The 21573-nt window shown below is 44.2% G+C and overlaps 1 protein-coding gene and 3 non-coding genes across 4 annotated transcripts; 2 read left to right on the top strand and 2 right to left on the bottom strand.

The window, feature by feature from the left end:
* Positions 1-4339: 4339 nt before the first annotated feature.
* Positions 4340-14250, bottom strand: LOC147320234 (hydroperoxide isomerase ALOXE3). Its single transcript, XM_086307413.1, has 17 exons — positions 14139-14250; positions 13924-13965; positions 12580-12667; positions 12244-12438; positions 11906-12131; positions 11672-11753; positions 9790-9879; positions 9589-9704; positions 7698-7870; positions 7476-7619; positions 7168-7371; positions 6952-7038; positions 6694-6863; positions 6493-6602; positions 5692-5792; positions 5423-5593; positions 4340-5098 (listed from the first exon to the last, which is right to left on the bottom strand). The coding sequence occupies exons 4-17, from the start codon at positions 12397-12399 to the stop codon at positions 4919-4921; spliced, it is 2010 nt and encodes a 669-aa protein (XP_086163539.1). The 5' UTR covers positions 12400-12438; positions 12580-12667; positions 13924-13965; positions 14139-14250; the 3' UTR covers positions 4340-4918.
* A 392-nt stretch (positions 14251-14642) lies between these two features.
* Positions 14643-14715, top strand: trnav-uac (transfer RNA valine (anticodon UAC)). Its single transcript has one exon. It is a non-coding gene; the product is annotated as a tRNA-Val (tRNA).
* Positions 14716-15157: 442 nt separating this feature from the next.
* On the bottom strand, positions 15158-15229 carry trnaa-cgc (transfer RNA alanine (anticodon CGC)). Its single transcript has one exon. It is a non-coding gene; the product is annotated as a tRNA-Ala (tRNA).
* A 384-nt stretch (positions 15230-15613) lies between these two features.
* On the top strand, positions 15614-15695 carry trnas-uga (transfer RNA serine (anticodon UGA)). Its single transcript has one exon. It is a non-coding gene; the product is annotated as a tRNA-Ser (tRNA).
* Positions 15696-21573: the final 5878 nt, after the last annotated feature.

The raw sequence follows: 21573 nt of genomic DNA, 5'->3' as shown, positions 1-21573 counted from the left end.
CGGTTCTGCTGAGATCAAAGTTATTAGATTAAATACAACTCTATTAATCCATCGGGTTGGTTCCTCTGGGCTTTTCTCACAGCTGAATAAACGTGAAACAGAAAACTGATTAAACAGAAGTGTGAGACGGTCGAGAGTTTACACCAGTGTCCTGTTAGACAGCAAGGAGCAGAGGCAGAGTTTATTAAACTCCACCGAGACAGCGGTGACGCAAATCTGAAGGCTAGACCGTCCCATTTCACAGCCTCGCACTTCCGGCCTCCTTGGTCTTTGCAGGACCCGGCCCACGTAGACTAAGAAGGCCGGGTCCTCTGAAGGATGCAGCCGAGGGTCTGCAGCCTGAAAGGCCGCATTTTAATTACGTAACTGCGACAGACAAAGGCTGTCCCAATTCAAAGGCTGCTCGAAATGCGGCCCTCAAATGCGTCCTTCATTTCCCTGAATTTTAAGGACATGGCGGTGTAGACTTCGTGGCCCAACATATCCCAGAATGCATAGCGTGGGTGTGGATAATTTTGCTGAAAAAAAACGGCGGATGAGGGGCGCCCGAAGAGTAAACTTTAAGTAAGTACTGAATATTTTGTCACTTATTTATGTGCAAATGTTTAATAACGAAGAACATTAAACATTACTGTTGGCCACATGTCGGCAAAGTCATGTGACGTTAGTGACGTTTGTACTAACTTGGTTTTAAAGCCTTTACTTCAAAATATTCGCCGTTCAATAGCTGAGCTTAATCACAGAATGATCAAAGCTCATGTAGAAACAAACAAATGAACAAAAGATTTTCTCCTTCATCTCTGTCAAACACAGCTGTATGACACGTTTCCAGCTGTTAGTATCATGGTTGCTAGGCAACCGGGGCAGCGCGACAGAGGCTAGACCGCCCATTTCACAAGCCTCGCACTTCCGGCCTTAGCGGTCTTTGAGTACGTGGTGCTTGTGGACGTTAAGGCTGCAGACCCTGAATTGGGATACAGCCTTTGATGCTTCTTTCACTCCTCTGTCTTCTCTGTCCAACATGTGGACATTGGCATCCTCAAAGAGTGACCTTTGACCTTTAGATGCAGATGGTTTAGGGCATAGGTGTCAAACTCTGGCCCGCGGGCCAAATGTGGCCCGCAGCCTAATTACATTTGGCCCGCGAAGCCACACCAAATTACTATCAGAGCTGGCCTACTGCTATTATACAGCTAATATATATATTGTTTAGTATTAAGCTTTGCTTGTTCCATATTCAGTTTTCCAGCAAAATGTGTTTGAGTCCATAAGAAAAGATTCATTCTTATATCTGGAGGAAGATTTTGTTTCAATAAATATTAATGTTAGCCCGCGCCTTTGTTCCAGTTTTGAATTTTGGCCCACTGTGTGTTTGAGTTTGACACCCCTGGTTTAGGGGTTGACAGTATTGTTCAGTTTGTTTCTGATCCTCCTTCGTTGGTGTTTGATCTTGTTTTCTGTGCGTCTTTGCTGATTTGATGAAAGCCCCGTTGGGATAACCACATGTTTCTTTACATGTGTTCCTTCTGTTTCCCTTCTGGTTCCAAGTTTGACAATTTTATCTATTTGTATTCAGTTAGGACATCATTGTGATGATTGGCTGTTACACTAATGTCACTTCACACCACACGTTTGCCTGTTTGAAACAGGAAAATAATGCAAACAAAAAGAGATAAAAGCTGTTTCTTAGTACTTGTTGCTGCTTCATGTTCTGTGTGATAGTTTCCATCGAATTCACCAGAATCTGCAAAGCTTGTGACTTCCAGTGATGGACGACAGACTAACTAAAACAAAAGCCTTCCCTTTACGTGCAGTAAGACTTTAGACCAGTGGACGTCCTGCAGGGACACTCAGTACTGACCACCACCACACACAAAGATACACAGGGTAAAGATAGACAAAAGTGGAAAAGCATCAGCAAAGTTTGAACAGTGTGTTTAATACATGAGTGAAACATCAGGTCTGTGGATGGTTTTGGTTTTCAGAAGATCGATTACAAAAACAGGACGTGGATCCTTAAAGTCCACGCCTTTATTCTCTGATTGGACGAGAGTAGTTTCATGACTCATAGTTCAAAGTAATCCTTATTTGTACAGAGCCTCAGTGGAGCGCCGCTCTTTGTGACATCATACAGAGCTGACAGTGAAAAAAGTGAAACCTGAGTTTTAGAGCAGTGTGAAGCCCGACGTCATGACCTGTAACAGCATGTATACTAGGGCTGCCACGATTAGTCGACTAGTCACGATTACGTCGACTATCAAAATCGTCGACGACTGATTTAATAGTCGACGCGTCGTTTGAAGCTTTGTAAGATCACAAAAGACGCAGGAATAAGTAGCAGGATTTAAGAGTGTAATAACGGACTGAAACAGAAGATGGCAGCACTGCATGTACAAGGATACCAGCTGCCGTTAAACCCAGAAGAAGAAGCAGCTGTGTCCCAGAATTCATAGCGCGGCCCAGCTCAGTTTCCAACAATGGTGGCAGCTAGTTAGTTTTAATATTACTCTTATTATTCTTTCTGGGTCACAAAATAAACGTTTAACATATTTTCAGACGAGAATGTAGCTGTGTAAACCTCAAATATCTGCTCAGTTTATCAAGACACCGCATATTTTCAAAAGCGCTCCGACGTTTTCGGAGACGTCTGTTACCCACTAGCTCGATAGCTAGCCGGGGGCTAGGCTAACTAGAGCCGTGAGAACACCGGACTCCCGGCAAATCGTTTTCAAACCCACCGCCGTCTTTCGCTACTCAGGTTAAACATGATATATGAGTCACTTAGATAACTTAAAATGTTATTGTTTGGCTTTTTTTAGTATTTTATTTGTTCCTGAGTAAATCGGTTTGTCTGAGATTAAAGTTATAGTTTTTACACAGCTGAATAAACGTCAAGCAGACAGCTGATTATCAGAAGTGTGAGATGCTGGAGAATTTACTCCGGTGTCCTGTTATATTTTAGATAGCAAGGAGTTTATTAAACTTCACCGAAACAATCTGCAAATGTCATTAAAATTTAATAAACTATCATCTTGTCTTTATTTTTAGTTAGCACCTGAAACACTTAAAGCTGTAAGCTAATGATAGTTATATAAGAGCAGATGCTGCTGGTGCAATAAGCTGTATGGATGATGATCTGATTAGTGACTAATCGCAAAAATAATCGCTGACTAGTCGACTATCAAAATAATCGTTTGTGGCAGCCCTAATGTATATGATGTGTTATTAGCTTCTATTTTGGATTGGCTTTCATCATATAAACCCCCTGAGAATAAAACAGGCTGCATGTAAAATCCTTAAAGGGCTCATTTTACATAAAGATTGTTACCTTCAGTTCTTTCTTATGCTCGTAGTTCTGGACATAATTTTGAGAGCAGGACTTTTACTCAAAGCTTTCTTTGAGTTTCTGTTGGTACTTGAAGGAGAAATAAACTCAGAGTATCCACAAATCTAACTGTGACAAAAACAGGCACCGAGGCAGTCAATGCACAAAGCCTGACGTTATTGGTCGAATATTCAGCCACGCGCATGAGAAGGAGTACAGCTGACAGCGCCTCCTCTGTTTCTGACTAGCTTCATTTCCAGCTGACAAAGATGCCTGTGAAGGTCATCGTAGTCTCAGGAGCTTGGAAAGAAAAGCGTCTGGATGTTTCCTCCGACAAGATTGTCCTAAACACAAACTTAACAACGTAGTGCATGCAGCAGAGAGCACCAAGGAATGCTCCGACCTTTACATTGGAGAGACTTCATAAACAAATGGCACAACATGGAAGAGCCACCTCCACGAGACAAGACTCAGGGGCCCATTCAATTCAATTTTATTTACACAGCGCCAAATCACAACAACAGTCGCCTCAAGGAGCTTTATATTGTACAGTAGATCGTACAGTAATGCATAGAGATAAAAACCCAACAATCATATGACCCCCTATGAACAAGCACTTTGGCGACAGTGGGAAGGAAAAACTCCCTTTTAACAGGAAGAAACCTCCAGCAGAACCAGGCTCAGGGAGGGGCGGGGCAATCTGCAGTGATTGGTTGTCCATCTGCATCTAAAGGTCAAAGGTCACTCTTTGAGGACACCAATGTTAACATTGTGGACAGAGAAGACAGATGGTTTGAAAGAGGAGTAAAAGAGGCCATTTATGTCCACTGTGAGCGACCATCTTTGAACAGAGGCGGGGTTTACGACATCAACTCTCTGCCATCTATAATCCAGTTTTGAGATCCTCCCCAGACGCCTTAACGCCCACTCACATCCTGGGCCATCTGACCTCAGGAATTCGCATGATAAGGTGGGGCCAGGTTTCACAATGAACACGCCTGAAACTCTGGCTGATTGGGACCCACACCCAGTTTCACACCTTGGCTCAGGCGATTAGAGGATCATCAGGGGTCCTTTTGTCCCTCTGTGGGGGGTTTCTCCCACTGAGCTTAAATCTGGGACTCTCCACCATTTGACCTTAGAACTGAAGAAGCTTCTCGGATGAGAGGTGAAACGTCTTCTTAAGGTCAAGATGATTTCTTTCCAAGCTCCTTAGACATTAGAATAGAGACTTACTCTAATATTTAAACTCGTGTACTCATGTAACACAGTGTGAGCTCACACCAAAGTCACTTCATTGACGCCAAACAAAGTAATTTGGTGAGCTCACAAAGCAAGACATTAATTTCATCGTGAGTCCTTCACCAGAGTCGGAGAACATCTGAGTTTAAGGCGCGTTACAGTCACCTCGAAGAAAAGAAAAAAGTTAGTACGTGAAAAATGTTGCGGTTTGAAGAGAAGTATCCCAGCAGAAACGATTAGTCCGTCACATGATCAGATTTAAAAAACAGGAACGATTATCGATAATTAGGTGCATGGAGAGGTTTTTTTCCTGTTGGAAATGATGATCGCAGGTGAGGACGATGACAGTTACTAAATGGCCACGCTGTTCTCGATGCGCTCGGGGCTCAGGTACGGATACGGCAGCTCCAGCTGGCTGTTACGCTCTGCGATGGCGTCAGAGATGTCCCGGAGCTGTGCCTGCACCTCCTCCAACAGCCTGCGGTGAGCGTCCTCCCTGAAAATAGCCTCCTTGTAGTGACAGAGAGGAACCTGCAGGGGGACACACACAGATTTAATCTTCAAAAACGTGACAAATAACGAGACGCATTACAATGATTTGAAATGAAAATGATCAGAAAGAGAACCTCAGAGGAGGTGCAGAGGGTCGGAGTGACAGGAGGATGGTGGGATAGGAGGAGATGGAGGCAGTGATTGGCTGTGGTGTCCGAGGAGGAGGAGGAAGACAAAAGAAAAAGCTTATGAAGAAGAAAAAATGTAAATGATGAAAAAGAAGAAGATGACAAAGATTTTGAAGAGGAGGAGTTGAGGAAGAAGTGAGTGTAAATGTTTTATGAGGAGTGGGCGGAGCCTCACAAAGTCGATGGCTGGCTGCGACAGCCCATTCAGCGCCATCAGGACGCGGCACGTCGTGTTCACATCTGGCAGGAAGGACATGATGTCATCTTCTGTGACGGCGCCTTTGACCTGCGGAGGAGGGCGCAACATGGCGACCGGACAGTTTGGCACCCAGAAGGCAAAGTCCAGCTGGAGGACAGCAAGAGAGAGGAGACAAACGTGAGGCGGCGGGACATCCTCAGCAGGAAGCCGCGTGCTTTTCCCATCTCTCGCAGTGGCCGACTCACCTGGGAGAAGTTGACGGCAGCGTGCAGAGCAGAGCAGGAGTAGATGAGCGCGGTGACAAACTTGGCCACTTCTGCTCTGGTGTGAAAGCGCTGAGGGAAACCTGTGCAGAGGCATCATAGTCACAATGTTCAGGTGAATGCATGCGTGCACATGTGTGTGCTGTGGGCGAGGGCGGAGTCAAAAAGAGCTGCTCAGTGTTCCAAGCACATAAATAACAAATGTTAATGAACATAAAAACACACGAACATGGAAAACTATCCTGTGGTCAGCTTTATATAATAACATACATATTTATCTCTAATTATTTAACCACTAAAATCCAAAAGTTTTGCTTTTAATATTATATCATTACATCAAACTATCAATATTTAATACCATACAGTGTCAAACACACATCTGCTCAGTATCATTTTATATTGGTGCAACTTTTCAGATCCTCCTCCGCACAGATCCAAAGGTCGACACAGTTTGATGTCGGGTCCCTCTGCTCGTCCCTGCAGAGCCCCGTGATGCTGTGAGCTGACCTGTTACTCTTACATCCACCGACTGAAGCGCTGCCAGTGCGTGCAGCTCTCCATCAGGAGCTCCACCCCCCACCTACACCTCTATACCTACAGCCATCTCCACTTTACGCTTGCAGTTCCACTGCAGCATGAAAGGAGACTCAGCTCTCTCTAAGAACAACTAGCAGTCATTATCATTATTATATTATCGTGAACTAACTTAACGTGTAAACACAGTTTGCTGACAGAATCGTTTGAAACGGTGCAAAGTGATTTGGAGAAACTGCTAAAACGCACCATTACTGAAGCCGTGAGCGTTGATGTCTGTGAGCCAACCATGGAGCTCGGGGTCACGCTGCACCGCGTCGTCTCCATGGTAATACAGTTCCACCCAGCTGGTTACAAACCTGCAACACACACAGATCACAGAGGATCTCCTGTTGCCATCGGATAAAACATTTGCACGAGTGTTCATGTTTCTCAGGTGTGCTCGTTTACCTGTGCACTGTGTCCCAGATCCTCAGAGCGTCCTGGGCGTAGAAGCTCTGCGGCAGTTTGTCCAAACCGCGGTCGCTCAAGTCTTCGGGGACGCACAGGGTTCGATAGGAAATCCTGGCCGATCCCCTGGAGAGGAGAAGGGGTAATGTCGCCAGACCAGAACCGACAGCCTGGAAGGACGAGACCAGGGAACACAACAGATCTTACTTTGCTTGTTTGTTCTCCTCTTTGTGGTTCCTGTTACTTCCTGCATTTTACCTGATCAAACAGTCCTTTGGAGGCCAGCAGCGACGCTCTGGCCCCGAAGTTTATCTTTAAAGATGTCTTGACGTGCGGCAGTAGCAGCTGTCCATAAAAGAAATGAGAGAAAAGACAGCTCAAGCCATTTAAAAGCAGAAATGATTGGATACAACAATTCTGTTCTCTGATCTCCTGTGGGTGAAGTCGAGCGAGCTGCAGGGGAGCGGGGTTTACCTGGTGCAGTGGGTGTGCATCTGGGAGCTGCCGCAGCGTGGCCACGCAGCACAGCTCTGCCATCATGTGAGTCCGCAGGTAATGTGAGATCAGCTGGTGGCACTGGAAGTCTGCACTGTGAACCCACATCTTAGCCAACAGCCAATCGTAGCCAGAGTCAGAGGGCAGGAAGACCGGGTTCTGAGGGCCAGGTTTCTGCTGCAGCTGAAGGACGGGACCACATTCCCAGGGTGAATGGGCTGAACTTAGACAACAGGATTCCAACTGAAGACAATCGTCACAGTCAGGTTTCTACATAACAAGCAAACCTGGATGGCGATGGGGAGCAGCTGCCCCTGCTGGTTCAGGTGGAGAAGGCACAGCGGGGCGGACAGATACGTCTGCTTTTCATTGATCACGTTGGCTGGAACACCGTCTAGAACCTCGTAGTCCAACAGGTAAATGTTGCCTTTCTGTCACAGCAAACAAACACACTGATTAAAAAGGGCAGCTGCAAATAACGCACAGCTGAAAGTCACAACAGCACACACCTGTAGCTCTTTTTCGAGGGAGGAGCCTTCAGGCAGGAAGGGGCGGAGCATGTCAGAGGTGACAGACAGGTTTGGAGGGAGGTGGCGGGTCTCACGCAGCATGAGAGGGTTGCTGCCGTTCAGACACTGGTAGCCAAAATACCAATCCTCCATCCAATGAGCCTTAACGAACCCTGAGAGACAGAATCAACCATCTCATTATTCTTTGTCACGGAGCCCGATCGCCGAGTCAGGAAGCAAGAAGACTTTATTTGTCACATGCAAGTTGCCCCCCCCCCCGACATTATATACACAACACAGACATCACATGGGGAGACAGGTCGGACACCGGTAGTATTACGGAAAAACACTGAAATATAGACTACAATGGGAAAGTCCAGGAGGGGAAAAAAGAGACCTCTACTCATGCTGGGCTCCTGGGAGGAAAGCATGAGAACAGGAAACAAAAAAACTCCTCTGCACAGAAATGTCCACAGCACAGCAATATAGAGCACGTGACCAGCAACAGGGTCGGGTAGGGGGTGTAAGCCGGGGCGCACACAGCCATCCTGCCCAGACCCGCCGTGTCCTCCAGGAGGGAACAAGCATCGAAGGCGTTTGAAAAGGGAGGAGGGATGAGTGCTTATCAGTGTCTGTGTGTGTGCGTGTCCAGAGTTCAGCTGAGACAGTGTCCTTCACCCTGCCAGGCTAAGTAAACAGTCTTCCAGCCAACCCAGGTGGCCTTGCAGGGATGGGAAGAACAGACTCAACACAGTCGTTATCAGGGTGTTGTTGTTCGGCTCCAGCCTTGAGCCCACAGCTGGCGCCGAAGGGATAGCAACATGATCATGGTGGTTTTTACTTTAGTGCGAACAACTCATGAGAATTTCAAAGCAGTTCTAACAGTCCAACACTGGTCTCTCAATCTCCCGTTGGAGAGCCGCGAGCTTCTCCATGATGTTATCAAACTTACGCTCCGTGATGTTGTCAGTCTTGTGCTCAAAGAGCCGATTCTGAGAACTCACGATCACAGTGAGCTGCTCCAAGATGTGATTCAATGTACGCTCAGAGGTCTTATTCTGAGTGTTCACAGCAGCCGTAAGCGTCTCCAAGCTCTTAACCATGCTGCACTCAGTGAGCCCATGTTGAGAAGCTGCACCTCGTCCCATCATTTCAATCCCAGCGGGCAGCCTTGTGGGGGTTTGAACAGCCGGTTCCTCTTTCTTAATTCTCCGATAAGTCAGGGCCAAGCCAGCTCCGATCAGCCAGAACCCTGTTATCATGGTTCATAGGTAGATATCTTCAGCGTCCTCAATCCATAGTCCCGCCAGGCACACGATCCTCTGCCACCCGTCCATCGTGTATCCGGCAGGGAAAGTCCCTCCAGGGCACTCAGGCTCACCCGAGCCCAGACTTCTCGTTGAGAAAAGGGTGTCAATAGCATTCAGAGACCAGTTGATCAAATCCATAATTCTCTTTAGGTTTTAGAGACAGACTGTGAGAGAGTGTTCCAGGGAAAGTAATACAAACGAGACAAGACAAGGACATAGAGGCTAAGCAGGGAAGATAAGGGAGAGGAGGAGAGGAGAAAAGTACGACCGCCTTCGCCAAGAGCCAAAGAGGCGATCGGGCTCAAAGAACTACCCACAAACACACTACAAGAGATACAACGCTAAAAAAAAACAATTACAGATGCTCACAAAACACAGAAACCTACAACAAAGCACAAAATAATCAAAAAGACACAAAACTACTAAAACATAAATACAAATGATGAAAGAACGATACAGTAAATACAAGAATAAAGACCCAGAATAACCACAAGGGGAAATAAAAACTTTGCAGCGATGTCCTGTAGCTAGAAAGGTTCAAAAACACAAAGATGAATGAGATGTGCTGCATTGTTTCTTACTGGCGATGCCATTCTGTTGTGCGCTGTAGGTGAAAATCATCTCCAGCTCTGAAAAACTCTTCCAGGACTCGACTCGGGTGGTGAAGCCGTTCAGATAGTACAGGTTAGTAGCCGGACTGAGGACAGAGGGACAAACACAGCTCAAGCCAGCTGGTTCAGACCACATTTCATTCACAATGTGCACCAACTGTTAGCATTCACCTCTTCTGCGTGTAAAGAAGGTTTGGCCCGAGTTCAAACAGACTGTTCACGTCAACGCACTGCGGAGCGCCATCAACGAAGATTCGCCACCTGAACGAGAGACAACCAGTTTTCAAGCTGTCAGTTTCAAATTTTGTAGGATGGGAGACACCAAAAATGGCACATGTCATTCATCTCTGTGTTTTTGAATCATTCTAGAAAACACACACACACACACACACACATATACATATATATATATATATATATATATATATATATATATATATATATATATATTAGGGGTGCAACGATACACAAAAAATCACGGTTCGGTTTGATATTTTTTCGATACAAAAAAATGTTCATGCTTTTTTAATTTGTCATTTATTAAAAGTATAAATATGTATTTAACTCAAAAGTACAGGTTTTAAATTTAATGTTGCTGAAACAACAAAGTAATAAAAAAAATTAATCTATCTGATCGAGAAATCACTCATCTTTGGAAAAGAGAGTGTATTACAGAGAAATGGCTCTTTCCAAAATAAAAGCTATACTATACGCTTCTATACTATTAGCTAACTGCGTTAACACACTAGTTCCCACCAATGTAATTGAGCATTGCGTGGCACATCCAACATACTGTTTTACTTTTGTCCATGACGCGCTTACCTTCAGGGTCATACGTCACATGAAAACCAAAATAGTTCCAAAGGTCAGATCTGAATGAGGGTGGGGGAGGTTCAATTTGCCATGTTGCAACGAGCTTAGCTTCTGTCTTGCTAGCTTGCGCTGCGCTCAGTGGATCTGCGCTCGACAGTGCAGCCTAGGCGGAGTAGTCAAACGCAGATCCACTGAGTGTTCAACACAGACAGCATCGTCAGAAGGAAAGTTGATGAAATAAATTAAAAATTTTGTATTGTTCATACATATGCGTATGAACCGAAAGCACTGTATCGAACGGTTCAATATCGATACGAGTATCGTTGCACCCCTAATATATACATATGCTTAGCCTCTTGTATATATGTATATATATATGACACGAACAGGCATGGAGACGCTGCGCAACATTCTTTTTTTCAGTATGATACTCTATGATGTCAGAAATAGCATATTCAATTTAGTTTTAATTATACAGCAGCAAATCACAACAACAGTCACCTCAAAGTGCTTTATATTGTAAGAGAAGGCCCTGACAATCATATGACCCCCTGTGAGCAAGGACTTTGGTGACAGGGGGAAGGAAAAACTTCCTTTTAACAGGAAGAAACCTCTGGCAGAACCAGGCTCAGGGAGGGGCGGGGCCATCTGAGTCCACTGTCAGAGGCCATAAGAAGATCATTTGTAACCTTCACTAAAGCTGTTTCTGTGCTGTGCTGAGCTCTGAAACCTGACTGAAACTCTTCAAATAACCTCTGCAGATGATCTGTTAGCTGTTTGACAACTACTCTTTCAAGGATGTTTGATATAAAGGAAGGTTGGAGATTGGCCTATAATTAGCTAAGACTGCTGGGTCTAGAGATGCTTTTTGAGTAAAGGTTTAACTACAGCCAGCTTGAAGGCCTGTGGTACATAGCCGATTATTAGAGATAGTTGATCATATTTAAGATCGAAGCATTAATTAACGGCAGGATCTTCTAGATATTTCAGCCAGTTCTGCTCCAGCCATATGGGTAAAGATAATATAATACCCCATTTTAGCATTCAAGGTCATAGATCAAAGGTCAGATATCAGTGTGCTGTAAACATGTTATCGTGTTTGGATGACACCGGCCGCCCACAGAGTACAGCTCACAAACACTGCGTGCTGCCCCTCTGCAGGACTCCAGGATGTGGCCAGTCAGAGCGCTGTAAGAGGACCAAAGGTAAACCAGCATGCTAACACTGTGACATCAGGTACCTGATGAGCTGCTGCTGATGTTGCAGCTGTCTGAGCCTCTGCTGCTTCAGCTTCTCTTCTGTCTCCTCCTCCAGCAAACACACTGTGGACCAACAACAGGAAGAACTGCTTTTAGATTCAAAGGAAATGATTTGCATGGGCACACCTGCAGGATGATGTGAGGAAATAAAGAGGTTTTTGTGCTTGGGTCCACATGCCTCTGTTTCCTGCTAACGGTCATTAAACGTCACTCACACTTTCCACTCCGGAGCTCCACGTCGCCATCTGCTGGCCGCAGCCATCTGTCGCACAGGAACACCTGTGTTTCTGAGTCTGACCCCTGACTTTTAGACAGCCTGCAGACCTCCACTCTGCTGCAGTGCCAGTCCAGGTTTGGAAATCTGGTCTGAACCTCGAGCCGGAGCCGAACCAGAATCAGGCGACCCAGAGGACTGCTGGCCTGAACCCGGACTGGACACACCTGTGAGCATGACAGGAAGACACCGTCAAAATAAAACTCCAAGTACTGACCATAAACCATGCCCTTCAGTACTCCCAGCGAACGCTACAAATGAATGAATCTCAAAACTCACCGATCCTGGCAGGAGATGACTGTTGCCGTCGGTCACACGGATGGGCGGAGTCTCGCCCTCAGAGCCAATCAGGCTAAGCCACAGGTGGCTAAAGGTTCCACAGGTGGGGCCAGGTGAGGTGTGAACGGTCACTTCAAACTCCTGACAGGAAGCCATTATGTTGGGCACGATGGGCACAAAGTTGGACGGCGCCACCTGTTGGCCCGAGTGCAGGTTTGTGAGCCTTTCACCCGCGAATTAATATTTAAGACATGTTGTGACCTGTTTCAGGAGAAACTGATGGAGGAGGTTAAGCTGTTTAAGCCGAATCACCTGACAGACACAAAGACACTTCACCTCTGGCTGGAGGGATGATCAGAGCCTCACGTGGTGAAACGGCCGCTTCAAGAGTCTTTACTGAGGTTTCACCTGAAGCTCACACTTCCTGTTTTATTTGTGAAGATGAGAATCGCCACCATAACTGTCAGTGTCACTATCATCTCAGGACCATCAGAGCTGCGTTAAGGCTGAGAAAGGCTACAGCGAGGCCCTTAAAGATGTTACACTTTGATTATTTTGTTGGAAAGTTTCTTATTTTCTCTCCATGTTTGCTGTCTTTGTTTTGCACCATGACACAGAGAAAACTTCGCTACGTCTCTGTGAAACTAATAGTGAAACTGCGTTGCTTTCAGCTTTCATTTATCTCAGAAACAAAAACGACTCTTACAAACACATTTCTGTCTTTGTGCTGTGCAGGACTCCCGCTGATGCTGACATCAGCTTATTTGTTTACCTTGCTCACATTTGCCTTGGAAATGAAGGGCAGTTAGCGTGGGCTTCCAGCTAACACACTGGCTTCTCCTGACAGATCCACAAGCAGTAAACACTGCTCTCTTTCTTGTTAAAGGTCACGTTGTCAGCCTGACGAGGAAGCTTCCTGCTCCGTGCTTACAAACAGAAATCAGCCATAAAAACACCGGCTGCTGATTTTCCTGTTTCCTCCTATTTTATCATGTTAGAGATGAACCTACGAGTTACATTATCTACAGCGGCTCTGACCCAAGGGTACGTTTAAAAAACCAAATCATTTGTTTATTGGGTAGCAGGCCTCGTTTCCTATAAATAATCCGTAATGAAGAAGTCAGCGCAAAAATCCACTCAATATAAACTCTGCACTTATTTAGTCTTCACTCAATCCTCGTATTCGTTGGACTTTTGATTTTAATTGAACATAAAACAAAAAATAAAAACGTGAAATGACAAATTTAATTAAAAAGGAAATGTGATCATATTATATTGAATGCCATTTAACTGCTACATGAGAGGAAGAAATATATTACTGTCCTGAATTATAAATAACAAAAACTCAACTGACATTGAGTAAAACAATTAGACAAAATCAAATAAAATGTATATTTTTAAATAAAATAAATGAAAATAAAACTTATAAAATATCAGATTTAGATTCAAATTAAAGTTGGAGCGACTGTTTTTTAATGTCAGATTTGTATGAATGAGTGAAGCAAATGAATCAAATTTTGGTACAGAAAGACGGTCAGGTCAGCTTCTACTGGTGGGCCAGATTAAAGGAAAAATTTGCCCTCTTCACCCAAGAGGTGGTGGTGGTGGTTTGGGGGGGTCTCTCTGCTGCAGTGGGAATTTTGCTCCCACAAAATGAACAAAACAAAAGTGTTTGTTTACCTGTCAGAAGATTCTGGTTTCTGGTAATGTTCTAGAAGATTTCTGCATGAAAAACAGGAACATAAAAGAAACTATTAGGGAACAAGCAAAACAGAGTATACACCTGAAGGCCGTTAAAGGGATGGAGACAAACACCGGAGGCAGGTGTGTTAAGAAAAACTAAAGTATGTGAATAAAAAGCTGACTGGCTGAGAGAAACACACAGGTAAACATACCTGCAGAGTGAGCCTCCTCTGCTCCGGCTGAGCTGCCCAGGAGTTGCTTCTCTCCCAGGCTCTCTCTCACCCGAGCTCTCTGTTTAGTGCTCCGCCCATCAAGTCAACGGCACATCCTATTGGGTTAAAACAACACCTGAATAACAGGTACTGCTTTCCCGCGTTGTTTCCTTTGTAAACTGATTAATTTAAACATTTTAACAAGCATATAACATATCAACTTATGGATGAATACTGAGAAAAACAAAAGTGTTACCACATATTAACAACAATAATTACAACATTTTTTACGATTGCATTCATTTCTTCTATTCTATCTAAAATTGATACTTTACAAAAGAAACAAATACCCTAAATCAAGTGACGCATTTAAATAAACAAGATTTACATAAACGTGTAAATAACATTATATACTAAATTTAAAATGAAGTGTCTAAATATATGTCTTACTGTTCATGTATCATTTCAAATATTAACATAAATATGAACAACGGCTACATGTGGGGTTCTATAGTGTAGCGGTTATCACGTCTGCTTTACACGCAGAAGGTCCTGGGTTCGAGCCCCAGTGGAACCACTCACTTTTCATTATTGTTTTTGCTTTTAGGTTATCAATGTGACTGTTGATCAAAACAACTGTACGACAAGAAGATTAAATGCTACATATTCTAATACCTGCCGGACTACATGCCGGTTAACGTCATCACACAAAACGAAAGGATATGAAGCATAACATCCGGTTTGGACAGATAACCTTCAAAATAAAAGCGAAGACTATAAATCGTATTTTTCTAACGTAGCACAAAGGAAAGGATTCAGATTTGTAAAAATCGAAACCAATGTTTTTTATTGTTTATAGTTTGTTTATTTATTGTTTAATATTCGTAAAACAAATATAAGGTTGACATGAATAAAGACATGAAAACCAGAAGAGCCAGTTCACCTGTAATCTGTCGCACGCTGTGGTAAGTGTTTCAACAGTGAGATGAGAAAGAAACGATTAAAACCTAAAACGAACATGGAGATGCCGGGGATTGAACCCGGGACCTCATACATGCGAAGCATGCGCTCTACCACTGAGCTACATCCCCACACGTGTGATTACATAGGACAGACAGGAGTATTTACTGGTAACGGAGGTCGGTGTACTTAAATTTTCCTCGGTTATGTTAAACATCTGAAGCTTTCCTTACAATGACTATTCTAAATGTTTAAACGGTGAAAACACACTCAAAGAGCTCTAAATACACGCATGTGACGACAGTGAAATATGAAACGTTGCGGAAAACCTGATAACATGATGACGAAAAACAGGCCTAATAATTCACTTTAAACCCTCCTGATATCCTCGGTAAGGCGCGTGAAAGGTTCATGTCACCTGGCTGATATTAAGAAGACCCATTCTCCAGCAGTTCACGTGTGATGTTTTCGCTGATACCGGATAAGTATGATTGGGAAGGACACAAGTGACGTGAGCTGCGATGGCCGAGTGGTTAAGGCGTTGGACTTGAAATCCAATGGGGTCTCCCCGCGCAGGTTCGAACCCTGCTCGCAGCGGTATGCTCTCTTTTTTTCCTTAAGAGGCACATTGTTAACTTCACCTCACGCGTTAAAGTTAACTCTAACTGATACGTTAAGGTTAACTCACTATTTCTCCAGTGAAGTTCTAGCCAGAACCGACTAGTTTTCGTACATACATACCTGTGAACCTGTTTGGTCAGTCACTGGAAGAGCATCTATACAAAACCTGCTACATAAGTGCTTTATATATAAACACCTATGTACATATGGAGGGCCAGGAGTGACAAAACGAATTAATTACATGCACCATTTAATAATTAATTAAATGTTTCAAAGTCATCAAAGTCATTTCAAAGTACACCAGACTCATCTGTGTGATGATGATGCTTCTTCTTTTAAACTCCTTATTTGCTGTAGCCACACATGAGGGCCACTTATTCTTCAGCTGAAGGCGGCTGCTACAGCAACAACACCTTCCACAGAGAGCACATGCTAGCAAGAGAGCTAGTGTAGCACAGAAGCAGCAAAGAGCAAAGGCTCGTCAGTTTGGAGTTATTTCACACCTGTTACACCAACAGCTTTTCTTTGAAGGACCTTTTCTTCTTTATTTTCTTCTCCCAGCAGTCAGAGCAGTTGGGGCAGGTCTTCCATCGTCCTTGTATTTTTCCATCTCTCTGTACTGGAACTATAAGCACAGGATGGTTTCAATCTACCAACTGTTAGATTGTGGGAGAGGAACACTTCAGCTGCAGATCTCTGTGACTAGAACTGGGTATTTCTCTCTTTGAGTTATTTGGATGGATGCAGCCTTGGCCAGGTGGAGCAATAACCCAACCCTGTCTGCTCTCATCTGCTACGTTCCTCAGTTTGATTAATATTAAGCTGTTGACTCTTTGAGTGTTCTGATGAATGGTTTGCCAGGAAAGCGACTTATTGAACAGAAGAACTTCTTGTAAGCAGAACCTAAACCTCCATGGGGACTTTTAGAGGACGAGCATCACAGCTCACAGCTTCGACCTTTGGGTATTGGTCAGATGTCACTTTCCTTCAGTCTGATCTTCTTTATGTTTCCTGCTGCTTGTCTGATGGAGAAGAACAGCATGAACGTGTAACTGAGGTCCAGACAGCAACAGAGAAGCTGAGTGTGCGTTTATGTAAGTGTGACGACCACAGACAGGATGATTTTCACCTAATACCACCAAACCGAGGTGAAGCTGTGTTTCCTCTGGGATAAGGAGCCTTCATGGTGTTGTGAACATGTTGTCTACTCCTGCTGTAAGGACAGAACTCCTCCCTTTTGGCAGGCAGCTGTGATGAAATTCATGAAATTGTAAGGTGAAGCCTCGGTTCAGGTGAGGTCAGGTTTGGGAGATAATGTTCAGCCTGCTCTCAGCATCACGAGGCCTGCTGGCAGAGGTCAGGTATCTCACAGCTCCACAAGTATGCTCAGAGTTCGACCCTGCCAGGCTGCCAGGAAGCTGCTGCATCCCCATCACGTGATTTGTCCACGCCTCCAGCGTTAACCTTCATGCAGCCTGTGTCACAGACTTGAGGCAGAGGCTCTAATGAAAGACGCCGTGCTGGATCTTCGGGGTTTGAACTCTTAGACTGGAGTCTAAATATGAGAATACATCCAGCCCTGCTGCGACATGAAGACATAAGCATTGTTGTTAGGATATGACATGTGTTTTTTTTATGTTTATTAGCAGCTTTTCTGTAAAATCCTTTATTTTAAACTGAAAGTAACGGACAGGTGTAACTGTAACAAACGCTTTCACCACCAGGGGGCAGGGTTTCCTAAAAAGCGTCAGTGTGGCTGCCTCCTCAGTAAGGCGAAAATGCAGACGAGGGCCGAGACGAGGTCGGTGCAGCAGTCAGCTGAGCCTTTCTGTGAGCTGACTGGTTAATTACTGCTCCTAAACTGGCTGAATGTGTGGCTGTGATGGTGGATGGTGTGTCTGAGCTGGGAAACACTCCAGTCCTGGGACCTCACACAGTGTTTGCAAACCTGAGGCTGCTGTTAGCTCACATGAGCCCTGTCACACTTAATTAGACACTAACAGCAAAGAAAGGAAGTTGTTTTTACTTAAACCTTTTTTGCTTCTCTGAGCTCGTGTCTGTCCACCGCATCAAATCCATCCATCTCTGTACGGGAGGGCTGTGACTCTCGGACTGCTCTGACCTTTGTCTTTATGCTGGACGTGACTAACAGACTCTCTGGTGTCTCAGTCAGGGCTCCAGATTTTTGAGGACTTGTTCTCAGAGCCCTTTGATTGATATTTATGACAAACCATTTTCAGCTGTGTGCTTGTCTGCTCTTGCTTTGCTGTCGGGGCCTGGGAAGTTACGGTCTTTGTTCTGCCTGTCCTGGAAGTTTGCACTACATTTAGAAACGGAGCTCACGGTAGCAGCTCCATCCTCCTGGAATCATCTGAAACTGACTCTCACTGCATCAAATCAATTTTATTTATACAGCAGCAAATCATAACGGCAGTCTCCTCAAGGAGAGCTGGGACCAAAGTAACAAAGGTCACCATCAGTAACACACTACAACGGCAGGGAATCAAATCCCGCAGTGCCAGACGTGTTCTGCTGCTGAAGCCAGTGCATGTCCAGACCCGTCTGAAGTTTGCCAGAGAGCACATGGATGATACAGCAGAGGATTGGGAGAATGTCATGTGGTCAGATGAAACCAAAGTAGAACTTTTTGGTATAAACTCAACTCGTCGTGTTTGGAGGAAGAAGAATACTGAGTTGCATCCCAAGAACACCATACCTACTGTGAAGCATGGGGGTGGAAACATCATGCTATGGGGCTGTTTTTCTGCCAAGGGGACAGGACGACTGATCCGTGTTAAGGACAGAATGAATGGGGCCATGTATCGTGAGATTTTGAGCCAAAACCTCCTTCCATCAGTGAGAACTTTGAAGATGAAACGAGGCTGGGTCTTCCAACATGACAATGATCCAAAACACACCACCCGGGCAACAAAGGAGTGGCTCCGTAAGAAGCATTTGAAAGTCCTGGAGTGGCCTAGCCAGTCTCCAGACCTCAACCCCATAGAAAATCTGTGGCGGGAGTTGAAAGTCCGTGTTGCTCGGCGACAGCCCCAAAACATCACTGCTCTCGAGAAGATCTGCATGGAGGAATGGGCCAAAATACCAGCTACTGTGTGTGCAAACCTGGTAAAGACCTATAGTAAACGTTTGACCTCTGTTATTGCCAACAAAGGTTATGTTACAAAGTATTGAGTTGTATTTTTGTTATTGACCAAATACTTATTTTCCACCCTGATTTACGAATAAATTCTTTACAAATCCTACCATGTGGATTCATGGATTTTTTTTCACATTCTGTCTCTCACAGTTGAAGTGTACCTCTGGTGCAAATTACTGACCTCTGTCATCATTTTAAGTGGGGGAACTTGCACAATCGGTGGCTGACTAAATACTTTTTTGCCCCACTGTATATGCTTTAGCAAAAAGGAAAGTTTGAAGCCTAATCTTGAAAGTAGAGATAGTGTCTGTCTCCTGAATCCAAACTGGAAGCTGGTTCCACAGAAGAGGGGCCTGAAAACTGAAGGCTCTGCCTCCCATTCTACTTTTAAATACTCTAGGAACAACAAGTAGGCCTGCAGAGCGAGAGCGAAGTGCTCTAATAGGCTGATATGGTACTACAAGGTCATTAAGATAAGATGGGGCCTGATTATTTAAGACCTTGTATGTGAGGAGCAGGATTTTGAATTCTGGATTTAACAGGAAGCCAAAACAGGAGAAATCTGCTCTCTCTTTCTAGTCCCTGTCAGGACTCTTGCTGCAGCATTTTGGATCAGCTGAAGGCTTTTCAGCGAGTTTTTTGGACTTCCTGATAATAATGAATTACAGTCGTCCAGCCTGGAAGTAATAAATGCATGAACTAGTTTTTCAGCGTCACTCTGAGACAGGATATTTCTAATTTTAGAGATGTTGCACAAATGGAAGAAAGCAGTCTTACATATTTGTTTAATATGTGCGTTGAAGGACATGTCCTGGTCAAACATGACTCCAAGGTTCCTCACAGTGTTACTGGAGGCCAAGGTAATGCCATCCAGAGTAAGAATCTGGTTAGATACCATATTTCTAAGCTTTTCAGGGCCGAGTACAATAACCTCAGTTTGATCTGAATTAAGAAGCAGAAAGTTAGCGGCCATCCAGGTCTTTATGTCTTTAAGACATTCCTGCAGTTTAACTCATTGGTGTGTGTTATCTGGCTTCATGGACAGATAGAGCTGGGTGTCATCAGCATAGCAGTGAAAATGTATGCTATGTCTTCTAATGATGCTGCCTAAGGGAAGCATGTATAATGTAAACAGAATTGGTCCTAGCACTGAACCCTGTGGAACTCCATGATTAACCTCAGTGTGTGAAGAGGATGTTAAAAGTCCGCTTGTTCATTGTAACTGTTTTATACTACGTTACCCATGATGCACCTCGGTATCTGTACTTCCGGTTGGGAACGTGTTCAGCGCAGTTCTGCACAGATGAGAGGTGTGTCGGAGGAGTAATGTATTTATTTGCATTCCTGTGTGAGTTAATACTGTGTGCGTGCTTACCATGTGAGTATTGTAAGATGAGAGTGATGCTTGTTTGACTTCATCTGTGTAATTTGGTACGTAAGAAGCTAGTCCCGTTGCTATTGCTAAGATGCGTTTTTTGGCCTACTACAGGCAGCCTTGTGTTCAGCCCATATTTCATTCCATATACGACTTACTGTCAAGCATTGTGGTTGTAGGTGGATGTAACTATTTACTATGTTTATTCTCTGAAGCGTTGTAATCTGCAGAGGTCTGGTTTGCCAATGTATACGAGCCAGAAATTCATTTATGGTCTTAGGGTGCCATCTAGTGGCCATGAGGTTATGGCAGATTGTATAACATTACGCTGGAAACCCACAGTACTGTAGAAGGGGTACACTGCTATCTATAGTGGTTAATACAAATGTTTGTTCTTCCTGTTTACAGATGACCACACACACCCATATACACACTCACACCCCCTTTACCTGCATGTGAATACTGTAATGCCTCCCTACCAACGCTGTACATCCTGTTGATGTCATCTGCCACCTCCTTATTAAAGTTATTTGAACTACATCACTGTGGAGTACCATTCCTTCTGACCGAGGACGACTCAGTTGAAGCGTGATCGGCAATCAGTGCAAACATACATTACAGAGGACTCTCCATTTACATGCACGAACTGGAGTCTATTAGATTGATATGATACAAACCACTGCAGCACAGTACCTGTAATACCTACAGCATGTTCTAATCGCTCTAATAGGATATTATGGTCGACAGTATCGAACGCTGCACTGAGGTCTAGCAGGACAAGCACAGAGATGAGTCCACTGTCAGAGGCCATAAGAAGATCATTTGTAACCTTCACTAAAGCTGTTTCTGTGCTGTGATGAGCTCTGAAACCTGACTGAAACTCTTCAAATAAACCTCTGCAGATGATCTGTTAGCTGTTTGACAACTACTCTTTCAAGGATGTTTGATATGAAAGGAAGGTTGGAGATTGGCCTATAATTAGCTAAGACTGCTGGGTCTAGAGATGCTTTTTGAGTAAAGGTTTAACTACAGCCAGCTTGAAGGCCTGTGGTACATAGCCGATCATTAGAGATAGGTTGATCATATTTAAGATCGAAGAATTAATTAATGGCAGGACTTCTTTGAGCAGTTTTGTAGGAATGGGGTCTAAAAGACACGTTGATGGTTTGGAGGAAGTAATTATTGAAGTTAACTCAGAAAGATCAATTGGAGAAAAAGAGTCTAACTTAACATCAATGGTACTAAGAGTAGCTGTAGATAATATTACATCTGTGGGATGATTACTGGTAATTTTTTCTCTAATGATAAGAATTTTATTTGTG

The sequence above is a fragment of the Aulonocara sp. 'chitande type north' Nkhata Bay genome, linkage group LG10, assembly GCF_057382095.1.
Source record: "Aulonocara sp. 'chitande type north' Nkhata Bay isolate Kocher_YH1m ecotype deep benthic linkage group LG10, A_spYH_male_GT1.1, whole genome shotgun sequence".
Classification (NCBI taxonomy): Eukaryota; Metazoa; Chordata; class Actinopteri; order Cichliformes; family Cichlidae; genus Aulonocara; species Aulonocara sp. 'chitande type north' Nkhata Bay.
Note: the sequence above shows the minus strand (reverse complement) of the source record. Positions and strands in the feature narration are given on the sequence as shown.